The 25230-nt window shown below is 36.3% G+C and overlaps 1 protein-coding gene across 1 annotated transcript in view; it reads left to right on the plus strand.

Annotated features, from left to right (window-relative positions):
* The window catches only part of LOC140168259 (uncharacterized), a 302569-nt gene extending 283826 nt beyond the window's left edge, over positions 1–18743 (plus strand). Inside the window, 2 exon segments of the mRNA XM_072191592.1 lie at positions 11871–12041; positions 16382–18743. Coding sequence (XP_072047693.1) covers positions 11871–12041; positions 16382–16444 — 234 coding nt within the window. The 3' untranslated portion in view covers positions 16445–18743.
* The last annotated feature ends 6487 nt before the right edge of the window (positions 18744–25230 follow it).

Raw genomic sequence — 25230 nt, forward strand, 5'->3', positions numbered from 1 at the left:
GCACCTAAAACTGTCATTAGGTCATCCACGTTTGGCTCTTACTGAGGGAGAATCTTTATGAAGATTAAACATTCAGTTACTTAATAAAAATGTATCACCTCCACCAACCCACTAAGGCTATCATTAGTATCAACAAGATGTTTCAGTGCTAGTCAGTCAGAATTAATAGGTAAATTTTCACAGGAAAATTTTCTGGACACATGACACCCATGGGCCCAGACATATTAGCATTATGGAATGTGACCCCGAGCACAGCGGGTGGTCTACCAATGTATTTGAATTTGAATTCCTCCTTTGATGCAAAATAAGTAACTTGTCGCAAGTTAATAATATTGTGGTCAGAGTTTCCGTGAGATAAATATTTTTTCCGTGAGATAGATATTTTTGAAATTACGTTTTGATGATATTGTGAAGAAATTAAGATTGCATGATATTCAATAAATTTGCAATACACAAATTTCTATCGAAATTGCAGCCAAGAATACTATTCCAATTCAAAATTACTAAGACTTGAATAGCGAGGTCACTGCCGGGGGTCAGAGATCAGGCTCGAGGTCACACTCACATTGATACGCATTGGTCACGTGTCCAGAAAATGTTCCAGTGAATATATACCCATTAATGTTGACTGCTAGTGTAAACTTTCAACTTGTAAACAAGGACATGACCAAAAAGAAGGGGAATTCCTATTTTTAAAGGCTATTTCCTGTGCTTGTCGTAATAAGGAACATGGAGGTTATTTTTCCTTCAGAACAAACCAATGAATGGAGCATTTGCAATAGTTAAACTTTCAGAACAAAATACTTTTGGTATATTGTACTGTGCAAGGTCAATTGGCTTATACCATATAGAAACTGAGACACTCAGTCAAAATATTCTATTCTAGTTGAAATCCATACACCCCTCTATGGAAGACATAGTCTTAATCTCTGACACAAGGAGTGTAGATTTCAAATGTAGTCACCCATTCAGGTAATCTCATTTGAAATTACACCCCTGTGTAGAAGATTAAGGCTGTGTCTTCCATAGGGGGTGTATGGATTTCAACTGGAATAACTTCATGAACAAGAGGAAATGAGTAGAGCAGAGAGTTTTTTTTTTTTTTTGAGAATGAGTTTGAGAATGAGATGCAATATTGTTTTATTTTTGTCCGATTTAGGCATGGCCTCAATTTGATTTTAATGCTATGGGAATTCCTAGTTTGCCAAGACGTATTAACTGTTCCTTTTATCATCTATTGATATCCTTTATGAAATGAGTGGTTTAAATTATAATAAAAGTTGTACAAGTAGTATCAGGACTGCATGATATTGTTTATAACTTTGTATATAGTTAACTTTAAATATTAGGCCCTTTTCTAAGAGATCTGAAACCAGCTTTTGGTAAACTTTTGAAGCACATCATTTAATATTTGATGAAGGTAATGTGGTTGTGGATTGTATCTGAGGGAGTGGTATTAATGATGCCCATATTGCACTGTTCATTTCTCCTGTTCTCTCCTATCTATGTACCGTATTGTTTGTAATAAACGCCCTGGGGCGTTGCATTTTTTTTTTTTTTTTGCATTTATTGGAAGTGAATTGTCAGTGAAAAAAGCTTTAAAATCGGGTTCAATTTCCCGATGGTGCTCCTATTAAAAGGAGGGATTCATGACTATACATGATGGCAGCGCCCACGGAAAATAGTATTTTTGTGGGAAATACAACAAAATTACTCCTGTAAGTGCATGGAATTAGTGAAATTCTACCATAATTAGGCAATGAAATGGATGGGAGTTGAGTCATAATATGTTTTGTCCATTCAATATAGCAATCGTGACTGACATGACTGATGCAAGTTTTAAGCTTATACCTACACCATGTACACGATATGGCATGGAAATGTTTGCATTTTTGTCAATTTTTCACAGAAAAATTGAGGGGCATTTATTAGAGGGGAGCGTTTATTACAAACAATACGGTATCTGTATTTTGTTATTATTTTTATAGTCTTATTCTCTATTCTTTGTTCTCTTCCAAAGAAATAAACAGGAGAAGCCAGACTCGGTCTAGACCTCCATATTGGATGTAATCTAATCATGGAGATTAAAATGATGTACCTCCCAAATTTATTTTGAAAGCCAAAATCAAACCAACAGTAACTGATGTCCTGGAAAAGTATGAGCCTGAATGATGTACGATATCTTGTAAACCACATGCCTTAGGTGTGTGCATATAAGGCATTTTGCATTAGTAGAAAAAGTGTATTTTATATGAAATATGATACACGGAAAACAATTTTTGCTTGGTGAATGACAAAATAATTATACAGCGGTGTACTTTCTTTCCCTCTTTGTGCCAAATGCAAAGGTTGTTTAACCCCATAAGAACTACCTGCCGATTGGCCAAAAACAAGTTTTCATTATCAATTGGACCAATCGTCAACATTGTTAGAATAATTTCACCACTTAAAAACATTGGGGTGAATTATTTGCAAAGATCCATCCTGATTGGTGATTAAAGTAATGTAATTGACCAATCAGAGGTAATGTTAGATCGGCAGGTAGTGCTCAGGGGGATACTATAACAATAATTACTTCTCCGTTTAGATTAATTGGTTTTGTACTCATTCAAATATCTTCATCCCCCTGTTTTCTTCTCTCTCTCTACGAAAACTGTTCCCAATAATTCTCTGCTTGTGTATACTCACTTATTGTTCTACTACTGTATATCCTCTTTGTACCCATCTCAATTGTTCTCTTTTTTGTGTCGTATTAATTGAAACGCTCATTCATTCCTGCCACAATGGGCCATACCGACGTCTGTACTGTTTTGACGGGAAAATCTTAAATTTGACATAGAAGATATCTGGCTTAATCAGTTAATGCTGTAGTTCTGAATGTTGTGTGTTCAAGACGCTTTTGCATGCTAGTCAGTGGCTGTGTTGTGGGTATTATACTGTAAAACAAAATTGGCTGTCGTTTTTGGAAAACTTTTACCAAGAAGTTGTTTTGTACATTATATATTTTTATATCAGTGAACCTGTATATAATCAAACTGTAAAATTGTAAAAATCCATCGTTATTATCTCAAGACATTTGTAAATTCAAAACACGAGTGTTTTACAGTATACAGATGCATTGTGGGTAGACTAAATAACACTTCCTCTGAGCGCACATTTCATCATATTCCACAATCATGCAAATATTTAGGCGCTTTCATTCAACTATTTCCAATTATCCCAGCATGGGTCTTCCCAAAGCATTATTTAGATCATTCTTGTTTTCAAATTGCCATGCCTGTGTTTTGTGATCATTTATTCATAATTCTCATTATTATGTTATTTTTTTATTATCATACTATTATTTATCATGCTCTTATATATCATATATTTTCAAATTACTATTTTATTTAACATTTTAATTATATTTAGAATCATTTCACTAACCAATATCATTGTGTGGCTGTTTCATGATATTTTGATTTTTATCATCGCAATTTTATTTCTATTAAATTTCTGAAGGGCCACATATAATTTTCAGGAAGTTACACTCTAAATAAAAATTACTCAATAGTGAGTAAAAATTGAACAACTCAACAAATTAAGTAAACTTTTACTCAATGTTAAATAAATTGTACTCAACTGTAATAAAAATTTACTCAATATTGAGTAATGCTTACACAATATTTGTACTGTTCCTTTTACTCATATTGAGTAATATTTTTAAGAGTGTACATTATTGTGGAACAAGCCACACATAATTATTTTAGTCTTTTTGTGCATGTGAGATGAGGAAAGGGGGATTATTGATTGAGCAGCACTATTTTTAAGTGGGAATTAAATGAACTTCAACCAAAATACCAACAAACTTTTCCTTAAGGTTCAGTTAAACACACTTATCGACTAACTGACACTGTTCAAAAATAGGTGTTTAAATGTCAATTTATTTCCTTGTTTGTCATATTTTTTAACCTTCTTATGTTTTCCTACAATTTTTATGTTTTGTTGATATATCACATAATTCATTGTCAAAACTCTTCAAAGAAACTTTAAATTTTTCATTTTTTTTATAAAGTACACATAATATTGATGTTTTTAATTCAATTGATATCATCAGCTCACTAATCAGTGTTTTCATACTTTTACTTCGAACATAGTGCAGACCTTGGTGTTTCTAGATGATTGTTATTAAAAAAATCTCTAGAAACATTAAAAAAATTGGCTAATCTTTAATCACAAGACTAAGCTCATATTTTGACTCCTAGAAGCACTATAAAAATATGAACTTTTTCTTGACGTAATCAAGGTGATATTGTCCCCAATATTTAAAAACTTCAACATCATGTGAAATAATTTGATTAGTGGATAATTTGTTTGAGGATATATTAATCATTTAATGTGGTTTTGAGCAGTGTCTCTATAGCCATTTAAGTCAAACCTGAACAAATATGAATTCTTTCTGTTGTTATAAACGCAGTACAAGGACGGAAGTATGTTTCTATAGTAAGTGGATAAAAAGTCAAAATCACTTGAGACACCGTCAGTTTGGACTGCCCCTCCCCTTCCTCAAACATCAAACTTGTATACATTGTGTCCCCACCCCCACTCTATACCACCCCATATCCCTCATGTGCCCCTACCTAATTAAGTATCCATGTAGTTCATGCTGTAATGAGGATGTTACCCCTCCTACTCAGTTTGTTCCCCGACCTACACATATTTCCACATGTAAAACCCTGTAGAAATTCAGCAATTGTAAAAGATTGATTTTAAAAATCATTTTGATGTGTTTGCTACACTGCAAAACCATTGGGTAAAAGTCTTTTGGTAAATATGCAAATATTCAACTTGTTGAGCAAAGTTGTTGAGCAACATTTCACCAGTATTGAGCAAAATTTGTTTTATAGCAAGTTTGACAGTGCATAATACTTCAGATACATTTGTGCAATGTTTTTTTGCAGTGTAGTAAGATTATAGATGATTGTATTTTACATTAGGTTGGTATTATCTGGCAAACTATATGCATTGCTCAATGTAAAAAGATCAAAGTATCATTTAACCAAACTCTAACCATCAAACCATGCATCTGACCCTAAAGTTTGTTCAGCTTATAATAGGCAAACCGTATTTGGATTTTGTTACTGCGCACATCAATAAAGTTGCGTAAATTCACTGTGCGCCAGTCACACATTACGCAACCCACAACTTGGGTAAACACTGTGCCCAACTGTGTGCACACCATTCTATAACAGTACATGGTGTTATGAGTTGTTTGTTTTTGCCTTATATAAACCGAACAAACTTTAATTCTAACCCTAACTCCAACCTTAATCCCAGCACATACCAAGTAGGTTTGGATAAATTATGCTATGGTAGTAAAAATAGTTTGCACCAGGGGTACTCAAGTTTGGCTAGTGGTTAGATATAGGGGTGTGCTCCAAGGACATGAAAATGAATTTTATTTATATTAATTTTCCATGAAACTTAGGTCCATCATTTTTGTGTACTTTAAACCCAAATTTGTGGCATTAAAAAAATGAATAATTTGGAAAAAAAATTACACATTTTTATACCAAATTCACCTAGAAGAGGAAGCCATTATTATACCAGAAGCCCAAAAATGAGGCCCATATTTGCGTCACACACCCCTGTATAATCATTTGTACTGAGTACCTCCACCCCACTCCGAGGGGGATTTGCACTAAGTAGAATAATATACAAAATCATTTGAGATGTGCTAACCCAGCAAACACAAAATATTTTACAGAAAATGTATAAATGTCAATAACATTCAAAAAACAATTTTTGGAAACTCCCTGCAAAACATTCTGACATAATGTCGTTGACAAAATATTCTGCAAAAATATTTGCCAAATTATATTTTACAATAATATTTTCACATTTCTAAAATATTGCTGTAGTGTTTTTTCATATTAAAGGTTTTAAAAACATTTTCATGACCTGTTTATAACCCAACATTGAAATGATATTAAAATATTTTGACCAAACCAAAACATGTTTATAACATGTTTTATAACATGTTTGTGTTTGCTGGGTATATACATGTTGAGCTTAAATTGGAGTATTGTCTACAGTATTTATCCATTCTCCTGAGCAGTGGGGTAAACATGTTTTATGTGGTAGCAACGTAATAAGCAGCCCTGAAACGAGGCAGGCCCTTGATTATTAGTTTCCTGTAAAAGCACTGCGCCACCTCCAAAATTGAAAATCTCAAAATAATTAATTATTTTATTTTCATTTCTAATTTTCAGCTTTAAAATAACTTTCAGCTACTTCTACTTGCCATTTTCTGACTTTAATAATATCAACAATAATGATGAATGAACAAAGAGTACAACTCCACCTTCACTTATTTATAAAATCAAATATTGTTGTGAAATAATTAAATTTTTACTAGTCCAAACGAGACTATAGTTGCTTGTAATAGTTGTTAAATAAAAGATAATTAATAAAATCAAAAGTCACCTCGGTAATCAAGTGCGAAGGGGTTAATAATTCAATTCGGTTAACACTACGAGGAAATTAATAATCAAGGGTAGTAGGGTATAAGCAGTTCTTTTTCAGGCAGGCGCTTTAACAAAGGCCTTAAAATAGCCAGGCCACCCTGTTTGGGCCCTTGATACACTAAAATTCCTATTACTGGTGCCCAGCTACTTCATTGGTACTTCAGAGTACCTACCTGTGTTGGTATTAGACACTAGAGTACACACCATATGGGTAGGCCTACACAGAGTACACACACTGGAATCTGGACTGACACACACACTGTAATTTAGAGTAGCCACAAAGTAGCTGGGCAGCAGTGTACCTCTAGGTTGGCAGCAGAAGGAATCTGGTAATGTATTTTGTCGCCAAGGTCAGCAAGACAGACTCAATGCTGACTTTATCCATGGCATTGATTTGCAAGTCTGAAGTCTTACAAAGTGTCGCAAATGTGGACCAGTGTAACATTAAAACTCTTACACTTTGAGTTCTGGACTGTGGGGGCTGGTAAATTTCAAACCATTTAGGCCCTTGCAGATTTTGGCATATTGGGCTATTCCAGTCGACATCCATACACCCCATATGAAAGACATGACCTTGATGTTCCACACAGGTTGTCGGAATATCAAATAGGATTGCCTAAATGGGTGACTCCATTTGAAATCTACACCCCCTGTGTAGGAGATACAGGTCATGCCTTCCATGGGTATGGATGTCAACCTGGAATAGTCCAATGGTAGTATAGAGTCAACACCATGCAAGGAAAGAAGCATTTGGGAATGTCAAAAACAAAACACAAAGGCCATGCAAATGCTTTTATCATTGATTTTAGTTGTTTATAATTGATAGAGTTATATGACATTGTTTATAATTGATAGAGATATATGACATTCTAATTAGAGGGTGGGTTAGTGTAGTGGTCTTCTCACTCGCTTCTTACCGCTGTGGCCGGGTTCAATTCCCTGCTGTGCCACATGTGAGTTTGGTTGCCGATCCATGCTCGCCCTCGCAGGTTTTTCTCCGGTGCTCCGGTTTTCCTCCTGCATCTAAAATCGGACCTCTTCCCATATCCTTGTCCTGTCATATCCGGATGGCATCCCTTAAATTTAGTAGCCTCTGAGAACTATTGGGCTTAGCCTGGCTTCGGCCGAATGTTATAAATAAAAATACTGACCCATCGTCAATTTTGGAATCAAGTTTTGTTTGATCAGTAGAGACTGGCAAACATAATGCTAATTCTCATTATGGTCCATTGTGCAGCATGTGATGAAGTTTGTTTCCAACCTCATTCTTGGCTTTCTGCTGGTGGTGGAATAAATAGATAGGGGGTACTCAAGTTTGGGTTTTGGGTAAGGATGTGCTGGTGAGAATTTGAAAGTAGACCCATCCAAATACCAATTTTTTCAGAAATTTGGACCAATTGCTGTACCAAACGTTACAGCAATTTTGGCTACAGTTTGGCAAAATTTGACTGGGGTGAATTGGGAAAATGTTGAAAAAAATGACCCATCCATATACCAAAATGTGGCCATTGGGGTCATTGATATACCAAATGGCCAAAAATGTAACCCATGATTGTGGCAAATCCCTGTATGGTCATTTGTACTGAGTAAACCTCCTTGGTAAACATGAGTTCTACAACTTTAGCTACGACTCATAACTGTTACGGAATAAGAACACATCAGTGCAGTGTATTTGAAAATAACTTCAGTAAATTTTGTTGTCAAAATACTTGATTGATAAGCCCATGGGCACTACTGCCTTTGGTACAGCCCCTGATTGGTCAGTTACCTGTTATAAACATCTCAGTAACTAATCAAAATAGAGCTTTTAAATCTCTAAATTTTAAGCTTAATCCCCTTCAGCCCTACTGACTATTCCAACCATATCTCTGATTGGCTCAATACATGTTATAGCCATCTTTGTAACCAATCAAAATAGCTGTTAGAAGCCAATAGTGCCCATGGGATCAATTTTCCTCCTTGATTACAATTGCTGAATTTGTATAGTAAAACAACCCTGTGCATCATGAATATGAAAATGACATCATAAGTCATGCATGCAAAGTTTGAAAGCATGTTGCTTGAACAAGTTTTTAAGCCATGATATTTTGTTTGATATTTTATTATTATAATTTGTGACATATTATCCAAGAGACTAACTGTAGTCAATACAGATGTTTATGTTGGGAAAAACAGGAGAAGCATGGTTCTGTTTGGATTTCTTTCAGAAACTTTATACTGATGATAACACATGAGTAGTGACATATCGCAGCCAAATTTGTTTGATCTTAGGATCGACCGTCGATGCTGCTTCAATGCATTTTATCAATGAAGTATTACAGTAAAAACTTGATAGTAAGCATATGTGCTTGATGCTTACTATCAAGTGCTTTTAAAACATGCAAACATGAAGTGCCCGATCCACAAAAGTGTAAAGGGTTTTGAGCAAATCATCGATACACATAGTTATATGAACAAGTAAACTTGCAAATTTGTGTCTCAACCCCATTAGCTCAGTTGGTAAAGCACCAGACTTTCAATTTCATGTTTTCAAAAGCGCTTGATAGTAAGCACATATGCTAACTATCGAGTTTTTATGGTGTATTGACTGATTAATCAAAAATAATAATGGGCTTCTTTGGTTCACCTCAAATCTGGTAGTGGCATCAATGATTTTTTTGCGACCGCACTGCAAGCATACCGACAAACTGCCCTTTTATCCATGCCTGTACGCTCTGCATGAATCGATACAGCGAAATATACACTTACGTTACTACTGAACTTGAGGCAAACCAATGTATAGAATGTTATTAATCAATACATTACATACAAATATTAAATGTTATAACAATTAACAACATTCAATTAATTGATATTTCTAGAAAAGTCGACCATGCATCGACAGTCGATCGAAAGATCAAACTAATTTGCCACCTTTGCCTTACAGTAGTATTTTGGTACAAACAGAAGTTGTGAAAATCACTTGCAAAGGACACCATATTGCATGACGCTTAAATTGTTATAAAGAAAAGTAGTATATGATTTTCAAATATAATTAATTAGAACCACCTCCTTGATACAAAATTATTCACTCACTGTTCCTGGCACTGTACCCCCTCCCTCTGACTGAAAATATATACCAAACTATCAGCTTAGAATAGGTATTTGTAAGCAACAAACTACAAATTTATTTTAAGATTAATGAAGGCCAATTTTTTCCCTATACCTTTCCATTCTGTTGACACCTGCTGGTACCATGGACACTTTAAAAGTAATCTGGATCAAATTTAATCTGATTCAGGATCACATATACAAACTGATAACATTCCAAATCAATTTGATCCAGATTTCTACTTAATGTGATCCAGATCAAATATGATATTCTCAAATTTAGTATTAATCATACAATTTGTATGATTAATACCAAATTTGAGTGTACGATTCCAGATTTTAAATAAAATATATCATATTTGATCTGGATCTGTTTAATCTGGGCTTGGTTAGAGTGTATCATTGGCTTACTGTAATTGAGATTGTGTGAAAGATGGGATTTGCAAGCTGAGATGATAATGTATTATGTATGTAGTATACATGTGTATTGAGCAAATAATGATGTGAAAGGTTACCTGTTTAGCATGGACTTGTATACTATGATGTTTCTCTTATATAATTTGCAAAAGCACAGAAAGTGGAAAAATTAATAACACCAAACTTTTACAGAAGTATTACATTCTATTACAATATTACTACACATTTTACTGTGACAAAATATGATTTGATTACAAAAGAGGCCGATCCCAATTCTACCTTAACCCCATGAGAACTACCTGCCGATTGGCCAAAAGAAGTTTTCATTATCAAATGGACCAATCAGCAACATTGTTAGAATATTTTCACCACACAAAAAAATTGGGGTGAATTGTTTGCAAGCTCCATTCTGATTGGTGATTAAAGTGAAGATATCATGTAATTGACCAATCAGTGGCAATGTAAAATCGGCAGGTAGTGCTTAATGGAATGATCTTGAACCCCATGCACTCACAGGGTGTGGTGTTACCAGCTTGATAACTGCTTCTCCATTGATGTGACTGAGAAGCAAAGCATGACAGCTGTAGTGGTTTGCAGAATGATGTGTCTTTAAATAACTACAATCAAGGAAAAATATGGTGGCACACTCTGAATTGCTAGGCGTCCCTCTCACCCAATTCAATGTTGATGTAACCACTTCTGACATAGGGCTCTTCAGGCTCTGTAACGTTGATTGAGGGGAATGGACTATTCCATTGAAAATTCACACCACCCCTGTGGAAGATTTTGGAAATATCTTCCACAGGGGGTATGAATTCATAATGGAATTAGCCCATTAACTAACTCTAATTGAAATTCATCCTCCCTCTGTGGAAGATTCAGGTTGAATCATTCTCAGAGGGTGTATGGAAATCAAATGGAGCTGCCTAATGTGCTAATTCCATTTGAATTATACTCCCCTGTGGAAGATATTTCAAAATCTTCCACATGGGGAGAGTGGATTTGAAATGGAATAGCCCAATGGGTTGAAGGTTTACATTTCTTAATAAACAGAGTTATGATGCTAATCTCATTGAACCAGCAGAATGGCAAACTATATTTTCCTTGATTTGTAGGTTGACTGTGATCTTTTTTTGTCTAAAATTTAAAACAACATTGAAAAGTCGGTCCTCACAATCAAGGGGCATGGAAGGTACAAAGACAGAACACTTGGTACTTTTTAATCAGATGTTGGGCCAAAGAGCGAGCTGCCAAATAGTATTTTGTACTGAAAATGCTAGACTCTTTTTGTACATTGTATAACTACAAAAAATTGAAAGTCCAGATTTCCAAGATCCATCTCTTATGATGTAATCAAGATTCTAATTCAGTCTGAAGTCGGATTTATTCAATTTTCTGTTTTTTATAGGATTGTAAAGAAACATTTCTGCAGAAAACACCATTGAATTTGGACAACCAGTTCAAAAACAATAGGAAACAAAAGGAAATACTCCCTTCGTTTGGCTATATCTCAAAATCTAATTTTTCCAACTTCCCATTTTGCTTGACCACATCACATATAAGCAGCGACTACGCCAGGTTATCTTTTGGGTGTGGGGAAGAAAACTTTAGTGGGCTAAAATCCTGAAATTTGCCTAAAATTTGGCATTTTTGGTCTAAAATATTGAAATTTTCCAAATATCTTGTTTTGAATGGGGATTGTAGGAAAAAAAATACAAGGTTGACAGGTTTCAAATTTCCCCATCCCCATTCCCCCTTCCTCTCCCTAGAACCACCACTGGACACAACTCCTAAGTAACACTATGTTTGTATGAGAGCAACTTAACCATTTTGCTTGAAATCTACCTCTTTCAACAGGTCAAAGTGTGGAAGATGCACATGTTCACTATCATCCAAGTAGTCTGTGTGATGGTGTTATGGGTCATCAAGAACTCTATCATAGCTATGGCATTCCCATTCTTCCTCATATTGCTCATCTTCATCAGAAGACTACTCAAGTACATCTTCTCCCAGTGCGAGCTGGAAGCGGTAAGTTTTCATAGAGTGTGGTGGATGGTTTGAGCCAAAGAAGATATCTTACACTTCCCACAATGCATTTCTTCCATTTCAATTTTTCTGAACTGATTTACTATGTAGTTCAACACGGGTCAATGATAGTAAAAAAAGAACCTCAATGAACAATACATCTAGATCCTCAGGAATGTTGTTGATACTATTGAACCCATGTTCATACAGTCTAGTCTCAATAAAACAACTGTGGACGTAAGTCTTGCAACTTTTTTCAACACTGATGTTGTTGTGATGATCTTCTGTTTACCGCTGATGTTACAGGTTGCTTAGCAATATGTTGCCAGTTGGTTTTCCTAAAGAAGTTTTATCGCCACGCTTAAGCAACCTGTAACATCAGCGGGAAACAGAAGATCATCACAACAACATCAGTGTTGAAAAAGAAGTCTGCAAGACTTCAAACGCCCACAGTGAGTACTGTTTTATTGGACTAGAAGTATGAAATCTCTTCACTTATTTATCAACAACAGTCCTGAGGAAAATGTTCAGTAATGTTCGAGAAATACAGCCTCTTGTACTGTCAAAAATTGATGTGATTTAGAGAATTGGGCGTAAGATTGCCCGCCATTGGAAATATTGTGTTCAGTCTCCCTGTGAGACCTTAGCCTCACACCGCCTAGTTTGAAGCTCAAATGCCCCATAAATACCAAGAAAGCCAAGGATATAGTGGAAAAGGCTCAACGTGAATTATTGCGTGAAAGGATAAGGGTTGTCAACAACAAATTGAGTAATTTAAAGGACAAAAAATCATCGCTTGAACAGGTTATAAACAAGGAAATTCCCGCGGAATCAGAGCTTGCCCACCAAATCTCGTCGCACATCACGAGAGTTCGCGAGAACACTTTTGAGAAGTCAAAATGTCGGCAAATGCGGAAGTTACAAATTCTGACGGAGAAGAAGGTAAACAACGACAAGAAACGCCTTACTGCGACATCGAATTGACCTGTCCGGGATTCCAGTTAAAGAAATGGGTGGTAAACTTATCGAAGTATAGTCTGAGTAAGTCAGAAACCAGTGTTTTGGCCAAAGGATTGAATTTCGCCGTGTCTCCAACCAATGTATGTGCGGAAGATTGTGTTAGCCACGGAACTCGCGTGTAGAAACCTGCCAATTGAAGCTGTGCAACTGAGAGGTAAGGTAGCCTACGCTAAGTTGTTTATAAACCCCCAAAGTCAAACGTTAACCAGGATGAAAGACAGGCAATTAAAGACCTCAAGAAAGTTGAGTCGATCATTATCCTCCTGCAGACAAGGGTAAGGCTACGGTGGTTCTTGATAAAAAGGATTATGAGGAGAAGGTTAACACCATGTTGGGAGATGAAAAAACGTGAGACTCTTCCCACTGACCCTACTCCAAAATATAAAAGAAAACTGGTTGGCATTCTTTCAAGACTTGTGAATGAGGATTCAGTGGAACAGACTATAGTAGGAGATCCCTAAGGTAAAGTACAAAAAATTGTATCCAACTGCAGAAAATGTACCAAGACTTTATTGCACGTAAAATCCATAAACCCAATGCACCACTGAGACCAATAGTAGATTATACTGCCACCATTGGCTCTTAAACTTCTAGATGGTTAGCCGATATTTTGTCTATTATGGTCGGAAACTCCACCCATCATGTGGTAAATTCAAAACAACTTGCTGAGGAGTTAGGAGACTTAGTAATTGAGGAAGATGACATCTTAAATTCCCATGATGTTGTGTCTCTATTCACGTGCACTCCGATACACAAGGTTCTTGAAATTGTGAGAGAGATTAGAGAAAGGTTACATGAAGGCGTACGATAACACTTCTGGTTACAACTTGTCGGTGGATGATGTGATCGAGTTGTTGGACTTCATCTTATCCACAACATATTTTACCTTCAGAGGTAAGATCTTCAGACAGCTATTTGGGGCAGCTATGGGCAGTCCTGTCTCACCGCTTGCTGCAAATATTTTCATGGAACATCTTGAACAGTCTGCTATCGCCACGGCTCCATTGAATTGTAAGCCTAAGCTCTGGAAAAGGTATGTGGATGACATTTTGGAGGTTGTCAGCAAAGACGGAGTCATACCACTCACAGATCATCTCAACAGTATCGACTGATTCAATTCTATAAAGTTCACCTTTGAGGAGGAGAAAGATGGCAGGATTCCATTCCTGGACACCCTCATCGTTCGTCGGGATGATGGCTCTGTCAAACTGTTGGTGTATCGTAAAGCCACACACACCGACCAATACCTGAATTTTGCATGTCCCACCACATGTGTTACACAGAAATTGGGCAGTAGTAAGAACTCTAATGGACAGAAAAATAAAATCATCACAGAAGACACAGACAAGGAAGAGGAGGAAGCTAACATCAAAAAAGCGCTCAACACATGTGGGTACCCGCCTTGGAGTATTGACAGAGTTAAAAAGCAAATGGAGACACCTAGAGAGAAGAAGAACATCAAGAAGGATGAGAACAGCAAATCAAAAGGCATGGTCGTCATCCCATATGTGGAAGGGGTATCTGAACGTATAGCCAGGACTTTCAAAAATTACAACATTGCAACAGCTATGAAACCTCATTGTACGCTCAGAAACATGTTGGTTCATCCCAAAGATAAGCGTGATCCACTTCACACCACGGATGTCATTTACGCCATCCCATGTAAAACTGTGAATCTAATTTTTATGTTGGAGAGACAGGCAGGAAGTTTGGCAAGCGTATCAAGGAGCACCGGGCAGAGGCGGAGAAAGCAGGGGCTACAGTAAGAACCAGAGCTAGCAGAAAGGCATCAGAATCAAAGGTCAATAAATCAGCTATCACGGACCATGTTATGGACAAAGATCACATTATAGACTGGGAAGAGGCTAGGGTAGTAGGCAAGGAGGCGGACAGATATAAGCGATGGATAAAGGAGGCAATTCAGATCAGGAAGCAAGACAACATCATGAACAGGGACGAGGGGCAATACAATCTTACTCACGCATTTGACGCATCTTCTTGGAAAACCAACTGGCAACCGCGTTGCTAAGCAACCTGTAACATCAGCGGTAAACAGAAGATCATCACAACAACATCAGTGTTGAAAAAGAAGTCTGCAAGACTTCGAAACGACCACAGTGAGTACTGTTTTATTGGACTAGAAGTATGAAATCTCTTCACTTAGAACCTCAATGAACAATACATCTAGATCTTGCAAATGTTATTTTTTTTACTATTGACCCATGTTCAGCCAGTCTTTTCTCAACACAAAAACAAAGGTAACCTGTACAAAGTGATAGGAGTGTCATTTGATGTAATGAGGTGATGCATCATGTTGCAAAGGATTCTGGGAAGGGTAATATATCTTCTCTGAGCTCCATATCCCCAAGTACTAACAGGAAGTTTTATAACGTTTGTTCGGCTTATAATAGGCGAAAATTAATCAGTTTTTGTTACTGCACGTGTCAATAAAGTCCCAACTCACGCTCGCGTAAATTCATATAAGTGTGCACCAGTCACACATTACACAATGCCCAGCTAGTGTTGCGCCCAACTGCGTACACGCCATTCTATATCAATACACAGTATTATGAGTCTTTTTTTTTTTTTGCTTTATATAAGCCGAACAAACTTTAGCCTCTTGTCCCTCTTCCCCATTGATGTGACCATTGTGAAAATGGGCTTTTTAATTTGACCCGTTTTGGAAAAGGACACTACTACCCATGTGAAAATAAGATCAGGGAAAGAAATTTATTACCCCCGACACTGGCTATAAGGGGGTACAATTTTAAGGACATGTTCAAAATATGTATGTCAAGAGTGTGGTCAGGGGTGTAGCCAGGATTTATTTGGGGGAGGCTAAAAATCAAATATCAAGGTGGCCAGCCTCCCACAGGGATGCCAAGAGGGCGCAAGACTGCTCACAGGGCCGGGTCAGCTTGCTCCTTCCTAGCTACACCACTGTCTGATAGGCCAATTCAGTCGGTCGCAACACATAGTGGCGTACGTGAAGGATAAAATGCGTTTCCGAGCCAATCGTTTTTGAAGGATATGCTACTAGTAACGGAGTCGATACTCCTCCACTGTTATCTCCAAGTGTCCCGATTCCATTTGAAATTGAAGTTTAAGGTTTAAACTATTAAACTGTATTGTTCATAGTTAACAAGGAATAACTTTTATAGGATAATACCTAGCTCTAAACCTATACGCCACTATGTGAAACGGAAAATATGAAAAATCACTCTACGCCACTATGTGTTGCGACCGACGAATTGTAAGTTTGAATTGTTAAAGACCTATCAATTGTTTATAAGCAAGTTTTGAAATTGTTTTCTTATTTTCAGCTTGACAGTGAAGAAGAAGATGAAGATGATGATCGTCAAGTATACGAGTATGATCTTGGATAAATACATCTAACAATAGATCCTATTGCAGCTATGCAGTTTATTTACGAAGCACCCTCTACTACTCTTGTATAGACGCCCTGTCTATGACATATGCTTCAGAGGAAATATGTGATGCATGTTTTTATATGAATATATCAAACTTAGATCCAGCTCATCACCCCACTTATCCACAGTGCACATATTCGGAATGGGACGGAGTATAGCAACTAAATTCAGTGGAACAGACTATAGTAGGAGAGGTCATCTGTTCGAATCTTGGATAGGACACCAAATATGGCAGGGCGTCTATAATATAATAATGAGTGTTCAATCCAGGAGCTTGTTCCAAAAATCTTACCACTCCTATGTAATATAGTGGGTTGTTAAACAGTTTGGTAATTAAACCCATATAAATTTAATTGTATTAATCAAGAAAATATTAAACAATGATTATGAATGATGCTCAACTCTTTTCAGTAAAATTAATATAATAATTTAGGTTGCATGAAAGGGTGTAATTGTATTTTTGGAACATCACTCTGCACATACACCACTACTCAGAAATTGGACCAATTTTAGCGATATCATACCTAGAGGATAAAGGCCTGTATTTCCTTGTAGTGGTGTATGGAGGTCATGTGGTCATAGGACATTTGACTCTTGGACACTCAACTTGTCGTGGAGGGTTTCTAGTGAATTGAATTGAATTCACTGAAAATGTTTTTAAAAAGCAATAGACTACAAATTTTCAATGCCAACATTTGCCAAAGTATATATTCCCAATGTAGTAAGATGATGGTTAGGCCTATCATGTCGTGCATGTGCTGATCACATGCTAAATGTGTGCTCAGTGCATGCTCATCATGTGCAGAGTACATGCTTGTCATATGCATACTACATGACCATCATGTGCAGACTACATGCTTTTCATGTGATTACCACATGCCTAGCATGTGATCACCAATGTGTTGATCATGTTTATAGCATATTACAGCCATGTGGGTAACACATGCCAATCATGTGAACCTTCATGGGCGACAGCTTCCTTGCCATGTGCTCAGCACATAATCATCATGTGATGATCATAATGTGATGGCACTCATATTGTTTGCCCATCAAATGTACACCATAATGCGTAACATGCAATCACAGTATGTAACATGTGACAGATACATGTAATGAAGTAGAAAGTTTATACTTTTGATTTTAAGACATTCCCCACTACGTATTACAATATTACAATTTTTGTGTCATATTAGGAACAGGAAAGAGCTTGGCTTTCAATTCAAAGATTCAGTATGCCCAAAAAGGTTGATATTGTGGACACAAAATTTGTAGAATCCACTTTCTTGAGTGTAATTTGAAACATACCCACAACATCCACTTTAGAGGGTTAAGTCCACTCTTAACATGGACATTGGATTAATTAATGTTATAATGTCCACCTGTTATCCCCCACCCTCAGAATGAAACTTGGTTATATAGGGCAAGGGTGTCAGCGGTCAACCAAGGATTGAGTTTTGAAGCCATCCCTATGTTTATTTATGTCCATCAATATTTTTTTATTTTGTTTTAATTTCTTTAGTAGACAACTCATACACATGATACCATATTAAGCAGTGATAGAAAAATAAACACACATATTTTGAAAATCAACAATAGGCCCACTATATCCACACACAAGTAAAATTGGCAATATAAAATATGTTATTCTTTAGTAGTAACATGAAAATTATAAATTTGAGTTTAAATATTCGTCTGATGGTACTAGGTGCTGCTATAAGAACTATTTAAGAAGACCACCAGCTAGTATACTTTATACTTGGTACTTATATTAGGAAAAATTAAATAAAGAAATCAAAATTTTCATCATTGGAAATAAACAAATTAAAGATAAGAAAGTCTTCACCCATTTAGAAACTTGAAGGAAAAAACCTCTCTAAAACTGGTCATGGTTGCTACTCTACCATCAAAAGGGCTGTCAGGGTTGCCAACCTGCGATTTGGTAGCCCAATTGGGCGACTTTTGAAGATTTGCCATGCAACTTTGACAATATCCTGTCCCATAGAAAGCAATGTTATAAGAAACAAAATTGGGTGACTTTTCAACATTGGCTCCCGTGACTTCCGGTAGTTTCTTGTCCCATAGAAACCAATGGTTAAGAGAAATTTGGGTGATTTTTCGATTATTTAACCTTCAATTTGGGCTGAAATCTTTTGGCAACCCTGAGATAGGGATGTATGGATTTCAACTGGAACTGTCCAATAGCAGCATTATCTATACCTTGTTTGGCTTTGAGGTCAGTAGTGACATCAAAATGCGTACCACAGAGGAATGAATGGCTATATCCACATCTATAAAATTGATGTTGCTTACTGTAACTGAAACCTTGTGTGGATAGGAGAAAATTTACAATTTTTTATAAAATGAAATAATATTTTCATTCTTTTGTAATGGAAAGTAATGAAATGAAATATGTTGAAGACATATTGTATGTGTTTATATGAAAGAAAAACTTATCTATCAACCTATTTTTCCAAATATGCTTGTAAAATATAATTTTCCTTTATTAAGTTTAGAAACATTCAAGTATATACTTTTCAGTGCTGGGGTAGTCATCATATAATAATATGCAACTTATGTCGAAACTCCGGTGTATCCTAGGTGTAAGATAATCATGAGTTAGACTAGGGTGAAGACTCCATTGAGGAATTAAGCAGCTTATGGAATAAAGCTGTGTAATCCATCAATAGAAGATTTCTGCGCTAGGCTAATTCGCAATTTTACGTGAAGGATAAACCGAAACTATTATATAAAAGTTATATTTAGGAAAAGATGGGTTAAAATTACACAACAAGCTTACCATAATATAGTTGTAGAATTTTACCAATTTCTATTATCATAATGTTCTGAAATAGATTTAACATATGATACCTCATTATTTGTACAATGAATTGTGGGTAATATGACATCTGCAATGTGTGGACAATTGGTGTACTGTTTGTTTGAAGTGGGAAATAAGCAGCCCTCAAAGTAAGCTGTATCACTAAAGCCATGATTTCTCCACGATACGGAAAAACAGAAAAATTCACGGAATTCGGGATTTGCTCACAAAAATTTGAAAATGCCACAAAATAGTGAAATCTTAAAAAGATTATTTAGCAGTAATCAACCATTAAACAAATCATTCTAGCATTAATTCTAAGCCTACCATGCAAGATTCTGGCCATACTACAGTAAAAGGTAAGACAAAATACACTTTTAAAACATGTTTGTTTTAACTTTTCAGTGCTTTTATAGTGGAAAACGGAAAATCACAGAATCGTCCAATTTGTAACACGGATTTTAAATTTTGTAACACGGAGAAATCGTGGCTTTATGTATCACATCGCAATTTGCCCTCCAAAATGAGCTATTCCAGATGAAATCCATACACCCCTTATGATATACATGACCTTTATCTCCAACACAGGGAGTGTGAATTTCAAATGGAGTTACCTGAATGGGTGACTCCATTTGCAATTTACACCCATGTGTAAGAGATTAAGGTTATATGGATTTCAATTGGAATAGTCCATTTTTGAACAACACTCCATCTCAATTTCAAAAGTAAGGTGCAATTGGAGCTAATTTGATAATCAAAGTTAGTAAAGTTTTATTTCAAGGCTTGGAAGTTAGCATACACCTGATCTCATTTATTTCTTTTAGCACAAGAGATTTTTTTTGGTTTGGATAAATTTGTTGAAGTTGCTCATGTCCATGCTCATGTCAAAATATGCAGGTGTGGTAACCAGGACGAGAGTAGTCAGTGGGGCGCCATTTTTTTTTTCGGGGAATGGGGGGGCAAAGTGAATTTTGGGGGAAATTGGCTCCAAAAGTGCAAATTTTCAGTAATTTTGAGTTTTTACTGGGGGGGAACAGGGCGGGGAAAAAGTTTGACTGGGGAGGGGCATTTCCCCATGCCCCCTGTGGCGCCGCCACTGAGAGTAGCAAATCTGCAGCATGTCACTGAACAAAACTTGGATGGGCAATAGTGCCTGCAACAGCCACTATGAATGCTGATGTCACATTTTTGATAATGACAAACAAAGATTTTATTCACAGAAATAAACCCACATCTGTGATCTAGATTGACCTTTATTGAAACTTTTGGTGTTGATACCCTGGCCAATGGTGGTGGAAATTACACCCAGTCAGAACTTTTTCCCCCAGTTCCCCATCCCAGTAAAAACCCAATATTACCAAAATTTCCACTTTTGCAGCATTTTGCACAAAATTCTGTGTCCCCCCCCCGAAATTCACTTCCCCCCCAAAAAAACCCATTCTGGTGCATCCCCTGACCCTGGCTAGTTATTACATGTATTCACAGGTATTCATGCATGGTGTATGTGTACACATTGTGCATGTTGTTGCCAACCTGGTTAATGTATGTCTTTGTGTTTTCTTTGCTTTTATATATATGCAATCATAGCAGGAAAAAATGTTTGCATGTCCTTAACAACTTGCAGCTGTTTACTGTAAAGGCTTTCATAGTGACTTGCTTTTACAATAAAATGGGGCTGGCCTTATAGAATTTATAGACTATTCCTATAATTGGCACTTGCTTGCCGTTGATGGGGTAATCATGCTAGTGACTTATTGATCAGATATCTGCAATTGCTTTTTGGATAAGTCGTCGGGTGCCAGATGGTGACAGATGTCAGACCCAGGGTGCATTACATAGTGATGGATGTTGATCGCAAATTCATCAAAAATGGGCATCTGGAAAACGTTGAGCAGGTAAATTGTATTGGGCATAGATTATAAACTTGCTATTAATGTTCAGCAGTTCATGTGTCCATTAAAAGTAGACTCTTGAAAGATATTTTCAAAATGTTAAAATGTTGTAAAATGTAATAGATTGCCAAAGTTATCTGTCACTATGTCTTGCACAATTCATGAATTATTGAGAGCGTGACATGCATCACTATGGATTTTACCGTAAATTGTAGATCCGTCATTATGTAATGCACCGGACGAAGTGACAGAAGTTACATCACAAAAAATGCTATCATCGCTTTTCTCCAAATAAAATAGCTGCTATGTGTTAAATATGTACAATATAATATATTAAATTGTATATATTTAACACCTAGCAGCTATTGGAGTTTTTGACAGAACAGCGATGATATGCTCCTTACGATTGCGTAGTATGACATGCCCTTTAACTGGTTGTATTCTATGTTGCTGCTTATTATTATTATTTAGCATTAGCTAGCTTATTTTGAAATGCTGGTATTCATATTGGTGTGAAATTATTTCTCTTCTTTTCTTCTCGCCATTATGTTCATGTTAACCTTTGACCTGTTACACGTCCATGATGTATCAATTATTATTTTGCAAATATAAGAGATTGGATTCTTTGCATATTTCTGATCTCAATGCAGCTGTGTATATTTTATAACAAAGACTAGCATTTGAATTTGAATAGGTTGGCATTTGCTCAACACCCCGAAAAAAATAATAACAAAATCTGAATTCAACTTTAGTTTATGGTATCATGGGCAATTCTTTTACATTCCAAGAAGAAGAAAAAAGCTACCTCTGGCTTGCTTATTTATTATTATTATTAAAGTTTTAAGAATATTTTGATGCTGAGGTGGGACATCTTTAAGTAATGAATTGAAATCTAAGCTGAATGTCGCCCACCTTTGCTATATGACACATTTTGATCTAATTAATCAGACCAAAGGGGGGCAATTGTGATATTGTGATGTACGCACAAATACCTGGCCTACTGTTTTGAGGAGAGCTGGAGCTGCCACTCAGCTGTGGTTCAGGAGAATGGGTTGAAGAGCTCTCCTTAAATCACTCCTCTTATTTGCAATTGGAGGAGCTGTTTCTAATGACTTAAACCGATACTTAAGTTTCCCAGAAGTGTGTTTGCAAATTATGACTAAATATCAGTTAAACATACTTGAAATCTATTGATAGGTTTTAACCTATTCAGAATTTGACATTTATTATTCTAGGTCCCCAAAGGCACGCATAATATATAACTGAAAGAAAAAATAAAAACTTTACTAACTATTGGGTGTCGAATAACTGTGTCCACAGGGATTAATGTAGAACACCTCTCTCGCTTGCCCACTCTCCTTAACAGTTCGGTCACTCTCCTTAAAATTTCAGGAGAGTGGGTTAAACAGCTCTCCTTAATACTCTCAAGGGGAGCGGTTGACAGCTGGTCTGTAAAAATCTAAAACACAAGGCTTGAAATGTATAGGGAATTTAACAAATAAAAGACAGAAGAAAGTGGTGTTATAAAGAGTGTGAATTTCAAATTGGATACATGAATGGGTGAATTCATTTAAAATCTACACTCCTTGTATGGGAGATTATGGTTACATCTTCTATAGGGTGTGTATGGATTTTAACTAGAATATATTTTCATAACAGTCTCCTTTGGTCTGGTTTGATTAGATTGTGTCGTATATGATACTTTTATGAATGTGCTCCATTATTTAAGCTAAATGTGTGTATAAAATAACAAAACTTTTATGTTTTATTTGTAGATATGATCAAATAGCATCTTTAATGTCATTTTAAGTTTTTAAAACAAGAGCATGAAATTAAACAAGAATAAAAATATAATTTGCTTTACATTGTAAAATGAAATATGTATGGAATTGTTATGATTTGTTGTGTGTGATTGCAGTAGCATAGCCAGATTGTTGAGGGTGGGGTTAGGGACCAAAAATGGAAGATTACCAACAGCCCTAAAAGTCTATTAAAGAAGTTTTTGTTTGTTTGTTTGTTTGTTTGTTTAATTTGTGTGGAGACACTCATTTGTCCTGATAGGACCAGGTTCAAACAAAATGCTCAAGCCAGGCTAAAAAGCCTATTATAAGCATGCTGGCCGATGTGGAAAGACAGAGAGAAACAAATTTTGAAGATAAAGATTCAGGAATAGAAGGCCTCTACTAGCAATCAAGTAAACAATTTTACTGACAGCCTTTTGGTCAAGAAAAAGGAAACTTTAATCCAATTTCAATAGCCACTGATTTGGAAGAGGTTTAACACATGTGACAATTTCTTTTTTACTTCTTTTTACTATCAGAGTCTATAATTTAAGTGGTGCAAGATGTACCAACTTGTGACAATTTAATGACAGGCCTTGGGGAGAGAGGGTTGAACCAGTCCCCTCCCTGACCCTCCACTTAGGCTATGCCACTGTGTGATTTTCCATGTGAATGTGTTCATTGTGTTGGTGTTATGTTTTGGTACAAGCATGGCTATCTGCAAGAATATTAAGTTACATGGATGAGAATACCAGGAGTATAGATGGGAAGAAAGAAAGAAAATTACAATTTTATTGGGCCCTTCCTTCACATTTGTGTGATTTCTTCCCACTCCCCCTCTCCCTCTCTTTTTTTGTTAGTGTACATGCATGTTTGTCTCCCTTATCCTTATTATTCAACATTTTCCTCCATTCATTCCTGTAGGTTATACCTAAAGCCATGATTTCTCCGTGATACGGAAAAACGGAAAAATTCACGGAATTCGGGGTTTGCTCACGGAAATTTGAAAATGCCACAAAGTAGTGAAAATCTGTGTAAAATGTCTAACTTTGCAAAAAAACAACAAAGGAAAGTGATAATTTAGTAATCAACCATTAAACAATCCATTCTAGCATTTATTCTAGGCCTACGATGCAAGATTCTGTCCGATACAGCTATCCGAGCCGGGATCGGAAGTAGGCCCCTACACACAAGACAATTGATGATGCTTAATTTTAATGGGGATGTTGAGGGGAGACTACAGTAAAAAGGTACATATAATTATAGAAGACAAATTACACTTTTAAAAACATGCTTGTATGGGAATGTATGCACTTTTCAGTGCTTTATAATGTAAAACGGAAAATCACGGAATCGTCCAATTTGTAACACAGAATTTAAATTTTGTAACACGAAAAAATCATGGCTTTAGTTATACCAAATAAATAAGTCCCCACCCATGGGCACCCATTCCAGGTGAAATCCATACACCCCCTATGAAAGACCATAGATCATCTATGGAAAGACATAACCTTAATCTCCCACACAGGGGGTGTAGATTTCAAATGGAGTCGCCCATTCAGGTAACCACATTTGAATTGCACACTCCCTGTGTGAAACATTAAGGTCATGTCTTTCATAGGGGGTGTATGGATTTCAACTGGAATATCCCACAATGGGTTGTCTTGATGCAGGTGCTTAGGCTTTAAAAAATGCTATGTCTCAAAGCCCATGGCAGTTTCAAAAACGAATGCGGAATGAGGTGGTTTTTTTAAAACTTTTTTGAAACTTAATTTTGAATTAAGATGTTATTTTCGAGTGTTCAAAAGTACACTGCATAAAATTGTTTTATACCTAAACAAATGCAAGTATCGAGTCACAGAATTTCATGATTTTATGGCAAAAAACTGTAAAAAAAAGAAAGAAAAGAAATACAAAATTAATTTGCTGTTTCAGCTGACATGGACGTGCGTGTGGGCTTTGAGACAACAACAAAAATTGTTAGCCTTATGGAACCCTCTACTTTTGACCATTCTACATTGAGACACTTGTTCTTTACATGACCACCTTGAAGCAATGGTTTTTACTGCCTTGTTGTCATTGATGACTTTGACTTGACTGACTGGGGGCCTCTGACATAACTTATGAATAACTCCATTATGACTTGTGACTATCATGAACGGGGCACAGCCAAGGGGGTGCGATACACCCCCTGCCTAAACTGACAAAAAGGTCCACTTTTCTGGGGAAATGTTAAATCATAGTCCAGTT

This window comes from Amphiura filiformis, chromosome 13 (assembly GCF_039555335.1).
Source record: "Amphiura filiformis chromosome 13, Afil_fr2py, whole genome shotgun sequence".
Lineage (NCBI taxonomy): Eukaryota > Metazoa > Echinodermata > Ophiuroidea > Amphilepidida > Amphiuridae > Amphiura > Amphiura filiformis.